Genomic DNA, 6,472 nt, shown 5'->3' with positions numbered 1-6,472 from the left:
CTGTCGCTGAACCCATAAAAATGGCGCCTGCCAGAATGATTGACGCCTCAGCTTCTGATCAAATGAATTCCCAAGCACACTATGAAACTTCTGATGGAAAGAGTTTCTTTCACAATGCTAGTTTAAATTACTCGGTGATTATTTTCATTTTCACGCTCACTTTTTTGTGATACTGAGGAAATCTGCAGCATGTTCTGCATAAACTCTGAGCGTATTGATGTGTAACTGTAATAACTCCCCTCTACATAATTTTTGGAACAAATCAGCCAGTTTGCATTGAAAAACTGATATTTTCTTCTGGAATGCGTGCCGTCACCCACCTTGCATCCTCCCGCTGCACACAAGCCTATTGCAACCTTGCTCACTTGATTTGTTATGGTGATTGTGCGATGTGACTGAGGGAGAACAGGTCCCGTCTTAAACTGAGGAGAGGGACCAAATATTCATCACAGGCCTGCTCCTGCAATAACCGGAGTGCTTACATGATTTCATGAGCCTGTACCCTGGAACAAGCGACTATATTTCTCATTTAGATTGCAGAGTGGGAATTTTTAAGAGCCCCGGCTCCATCTGTGGGTGTCTCTTCTCCCAGGTCATTGGTATAAAACGGTCATTAGGTTACTGATGGTCCGTGTCTGATTGAAGAACATCTTTTCCTGTGCAGATTCTCGTTAAAAATAAGTCTGGCATCGAAGCTCATTTTTTGGACACTTAATTCGCTGCCTAGGTCAGCATGTTAGCCCATTTCTGAGTGGAGTCTAATTCTTGTTAAGAGCACCAGAACTCTGTGACGGTCGAACTCGGGTCAGTTTGGTTTTTAGGTTTGAAGCAGCAGAGGTCCTCGCTTGAACTTCATTGCTTTCTAGATCAGGCCATCACAACAAAGGTGTTCCAGGAGCTGACTGGTTTCAGAGTGTTCACTGTGGTAAAACAGTCAGTATGTTAGTGATGGTCCATTTCTGATCAGTGCAGTCCTGAATGGCCAGCTGGAAAGTGAACTCTGTCTGTCTGCTCTCCACCAGCTCCAGACAACGCTGAGACTCAATGTTCTGGAGGGAGCCACCCTAGACATAGAAAGAGAGAGAAGATGAGCGATATTTACGGTATACAACCAACTATGCAAAACAAGGTGACATGGTTATTGTAAATTAAATAATCAAAGGTGAAGTATCCTGCTCCTTTCAGTGTTGTGTTCCAGCTACCAAACCCATTTTGTACAGATTAAGACACATGAGTGCATTATTGCACATTTTTACAGCTAAAAAATTCTGCATGGTGGATTTGTGCAGTTTAAAATGAATGCAGCAAAATGAAATAATAAGTAATGACAGCAACAGTGAGACAACAGTGGGATCTTTGAGCTATGGTCATCTGTGGAGCAGCCAACAACGCCTGAAGAAATAGAATATAGAAATAAAGAAAAACAAATATACACATGCTGATCAGCTGCCCCAATAACATTATAACAGTGTTGTCTTGCAGTGTTGCTATGACGGTGGCGCAACAACAGGTATTTGTACTAAGCTTTTGCTAAGTCTCTGTGTAAAAAGAACTAGTGATAAATATCTTCTAAAAGAGCCAAAATCCTACATTCTTCTAAAAAATTGTTTGATATTTAGCCAAAATCTTAATTTTGTATGTATCAAAAACAGTCACCCAACTGAGTAAATGGTAAATGGACTGTACTTATATAGCGCTTTACTAGTCTTTGCGACCACTCAAAGCTGCTTTTACACTACATATCACATTCACCCATTCACACACTGATGGCAGAGGCTGCTACGTAAAGTGCCCAACTGCCAATCAGATAACACATTCATACCCGTTGGCTATGCCACCGGGAGCAATTTGGGGTTCAGTGTCTTGCCCAAGGACACTTCGACATGTAGCCCGAGGGAGCTGGGGATCAAACCTCTGACCTTCCGATTGAAAGACGACCGACTCTACCACTGAGCCACAGTCGCCACTGTGACACTGAGACAAAAACATATATCTGCCAGCCAGTCAGTATTCACTGTATTCCTGTTAAACAGCCAATAAGCATTGTAAGTCGGAGTCTCTGACTCTTTTTCAACATGCATCCTACCAGCAGCTGGATGTATGCTGTTAAAGATATGAACCACACATATCATTTATCAGGCATGAGCAGTATATACAGTATTTGACCTTGTGTTATAGTTTTCACAGCCTGTAATCACAAATCAAAACCAGTTTAATACAGTGGTCAGAGGGCACTCTCACTTTTTTTTGCCAGTGTGTGATTTAACCTCCTTCTCCTTCAAATAAACTAAAGCAAATAAAAACTGATCCCATACACCGTATATACATATTACTAATAGACTGTTTCTTTAGTAATTGTAAATAATAATTATCTTGTTTTTATCCAGTCTGCTTACTTATTTAATTTCACACCAAGATTCAATACAGGTTTGATTTGTATAATGTGCTGGGTATTGCATTCTTTTATTCATTGGTATTTAGATGCTTTGGCAATACTGCTGATCTAATATTTGTGCCAATAAAGCATATTGGAGCATACTGAAGTGAACTCAATTGAGAGAGACAGAAGGAGACAATGTAGGAATGCAAAATAAGTGTTGTGTGTGTGCGCGCGTGCATGTTTGTGTGTACACACTCTATTTGTACCAAACAATGTCACTTTGAATAAGAGGCCTGCTTTTAGTTAATATGAGCCCCCACCTCTCCATTGTGTGTGTGTATGTGTACGTCTTAGCTTCTTGAACAATACTCTGGCACCCAAAGTAGGCCCTTAGTGATATGGCAAGAACAGTAATATGTTTTAATGAGCCTGAGCCCGGCAGAAAGAAGACTAAAGCCATTTGTGTCAAACTCGCTGTGGTTTTAGGAAGGCTGCTTTGCTTTAAAAATCAATATGCTTTACATCTACCGCAATAACACACACGCACACTCAAAAACACTGATGCTCACACAAACACACAAAGAATGGCCAGTCAGGCCTAAGAGGGGAACTGGTGTACCACAGGGTTTTGTGTTTTAAAAGGCTGAATCTTGCTGCTAACTCTACTGTCTTTACAGAAATGGTAAACCACGCTACAAAAACAGTGAATAGAGCAGACATGTGCACAACAGCAATGGAGTCCAGCTCTCCTTGAGGCTTTCAGCTCCCTGAAAAAATATCGATTCTCTCAGCCTGCTTTGTCTGTGTGCACAGCTACCTCTGCACAGAGCGCTTTGCCCACACATCAGACGGCATGCAGAGGTGAGCTCTCTGATGGAATAAAGTGTCCACTCACTGATGTCTTACAAACACATGTACATGATCTCTCTCTCTCTCTCTCTCTCTCTCTCTCTCTCTCACACACACACACACACACACACACACACACACACCAAACACACACGCACACACACGCACACACACACACACACACACACACACACGCACACACACACACACACACACACACACACACACACACACACACACTAATGGAGAGTGGGACAAAGAGGAGAGGAAATCCAGCTGAGATTCACATATTGGATTTGCAACATTTAGCCTCTTTCTACATTGATCCCAGGCTAATCAGTGAAATAGCGGCTCAGGCTGTGTTACGAACTAAGTTAAATCCTCTTTGATTTCTAATGATCGACCAGTTAAACCCTTTTATACAAAGTTCAAGTCTTTATTAAGGGCATTTTCATGTGAAGCAGGTTGAATATGAGGCCTCTCAAAATCCAATCAGCAAGTGAATTATCTTCATAGAGACGAATGAGAGAACCTCTTTAACAAGTCATTAAAAAGGTCGTCCTGATGGGGTTTCAACTACTCAAATTGCCTATTTAGTTTCGACTTTGTCTGATGCATATTTGTTGGTCATTAGTATTGTTTTAGCATTTGCCTCCAGGTATCTACTTCGTCAGCATGTTGAAACAAATTACTTTGTCAAACTTCACATTGGCTAATCTGAACACCAAACAAAATCAGCCAAATGATGTCGTCCCAGGCAAGACTGACAGCAGCTGTTCGCTTAAAAGAGACAGAATCAGCACCTCGTTAGATATGAAATTATGATCCTGGAAAACATTATTAAGTGAACAACTGGAAATGCAAAGGTCTAGTTATTTACCATGTATATATGACTTTATATTATGTTCTTGTGATTGCGTGCCAGAGCCAGGCTAGAGAGATAGCACACAAAAACTCTAATTGAACTGTGTTAGAAATATTGATGGCCCTAATTTAGTAAAGATTAAATAATAATAATAATAAATCTTATTCTTAAAACTTCTCATTATTTCAATCTCACATTCACATCCAGCACAATATTTAACATGTAAGTGTTTTAAGTTGAAAACAGTGACTGTATATAAAGTTTGACAATGCGTCTCCATCTACTCTCATTGTAAAAAGATGAAGCCCCTGTGACGGTCGCTGCCATCTTGTGCTGGTGACGTCATTTGGAGCCAGAGCTGCACAATCGCGATCGGTGGGTGGAGCCACGGTAGCCATTCCCACTAACCAAGGCACACACTTAACTTACCATAAAAAACAGCTCCCACACATCAGTGTATTTAACAGCAGAACAGCTTCTTTGTGTTGGTCTGAAGCAGACATTCACACAAGCAAACTTCAATGACTGTAGTGACTGTACTTTGCTTATCCCTAACAGGAGCCGTGTTTGTCAACAGAGCTGTCAATCATCCTTTTTACAGCATCAAATAACTAATTAAAACTTGTCAGAAAATGTAACACTTGAATATAAATCAGCATGATAAGAACTAATGACACGTTTGAGAAAAATATATTTGACGTGTACTTTCATTTTATAGTTTGACTCATGTCCCATCTGTTAACATGGAGGAGGAGGGTTTTATGAGCTATACTGCAGCCAGTCGGCAGGGGGCACTTGAAATGTTTTGGCTTCACTTTTAGGGAGCTGTCATGTCGTCCATGGCTAATTCATCCAACAGCTAAAATACATTTTTCTTACACAGATCAGTTTCCACATGAAAACATCAATGGAAAAAAAACTAAATAGTAGATAGAAAACCAAACTCGAGAAAAGTAGCACAATCAAAATTGCGTACTAGAAACAAGTAATGCACTGGGATAAATTAATCCCATACGATACGATTACAGAATTGTTATTCATGTGAGATGAGTTCTTAAAGCTGCAATGATCAATTCCTTTATATTTACAATGGATTAAATAACTACATGTTATGCACAAGATGTCAGTCTAAGTAACAAAGCCACAAAACATTCCCACAAGTGGCCAAAACTTTTAACTGAGACAAATGTGATCTCTAAACACAAGGTTTTAACCTGGTTGCTAGCCATTATGTTACACTGTATCTACACACTTATGTTTGCATTATGTCTACTTTCTATCTGTCTCCTTGGACAATAAGTGTCTATCCATCTTGTCTGGACGAATAGAAACTTCACTACAAAGTCTCTGAATAACATTTTTTTTGAGGTTGTAGCCACCAATTATTAGCAGGTTTTCCCCCAGGAAATAAGTGGAGGAGGAAGCTGTTGTCACCTCATCAATCAGTCACTCTCATCTGCGGAGCTTGTCAGACAGATCCTGACAGCATGTCATCCTTTGTGATAAATTTAGTTTCTAGGTCACCGTTTTTTATCAAATGTGCTGTGCGCTGTGTGGATAGCCTTTCCCCCTGAGGACTTCTAATGTTTTATTTGTCACATCTCATCGGTTATGTCAAGTTTTATGTTTTTAGTCCTGTCTTCCATGTTTGCCATGTCTGCTTTTATTTTGTAGTAAGTGTCCTCTCTCGTTTCAGAAACTTTATTTCCTGCCCTGGTGTTTCCTCGTCAGTGTGATTGTCTGCTCCACCCCTGATTGTGTCCACCTGTTTCCCATTTCCTCATGTATTTTAAGTCTGTGTCTACCTGCGTCCTGTGTCAGATCGTCTTGTCTCTAGTCTCGTCCTGATCCCTCTTGTCCAAGTAAGCTTCGTTCATATTAGTGTGGTCTGTCTTCTGGCCTTTAGTTTCCAGCTTAGCTGTGATTTTTTGTTTGTACTTTGGTCAAGCCTTTTTTCCAGCATTGCTGTGATTTTGTGTTTTTCTAAACCTAATCTTAGTTTTCCTGCTTAGCAGCGATTTTATGTTGTACTTTGTGTTTCTTTGGAATTTTTGTGGACTTCCTTTGTTAAAATAAACCTTTTGATTTTCTGAATTTTGAGTCGTACTCTTGGGTCCTTTTTTGAGTCCTGTCAGTACGATCTGACCAGTATGGACCCAGCCGACTCCGAGACATTCAGAAATGCCTTAAAGAAACAAGGCAGCCGCCTGGATCAACACGAGGAGCAGCTGTCTGCGATTAATCAGGGAATCAGTGACCTGCACAATCAACAGGGAGATTTCCAGGCCTCAGTCTCTCAGCAAGTTGGCCTCCTGTCTGAGCAGCTTCACCGGGTGCTGACCCAGATGGGAGCTGTCCCACAGACCTCACCGGTGCCC

General features: G+C 40.8%; 1 protein-coding gene across 1 annotated transcript in view; it reads right to left on the bottom strand.

Moving 5' to 3' along the window:
• Window positions 1-569: 569 nt before the first annotated feature.
• Window positions 570-6,472, bottom strand: part of galnt18a (UDP-N-acetyl-alpha-D-galactosamine:polypeptide N-acetylgalactosaminyltransferase 18a) — a 149,489-nt gene continuing 143,586 nt past the window's right edge. Inside the window, exon 11 of the mRNA XM_069686514.1 lies at window positions 570-1,064. Within this exon, the coding sequence (XP_069542615.1) occupies window positions 918-1,064 (147 nt within the window). The 3' untranslated portion in view covers window positions 570-917. The remainder of the gene's footprint in view (window positions 1,065-6,472) is intronic.

The sequence above is a fragment of the Semicossyphus pulcher genome, unplaced genomic scaffold (assembly GCF_022749685.1).
Source record: "Semicossyphus pulcher isolate SPU_LCO1_2020_fin unplaced genomic scaffold, fSemPul1.0.p SCAF_8, whole genome shotgun sequence".
NCBI classification, from domain to species: Eukaryota; Metazoa; Chordata; class Actinopteri; order Labriformes; family Labridae; genus Semicossyphus; species Semicossyphus pulcher.
This window is presented reverse-complemented; position numbering and strand designations above follow the sequence as displayed.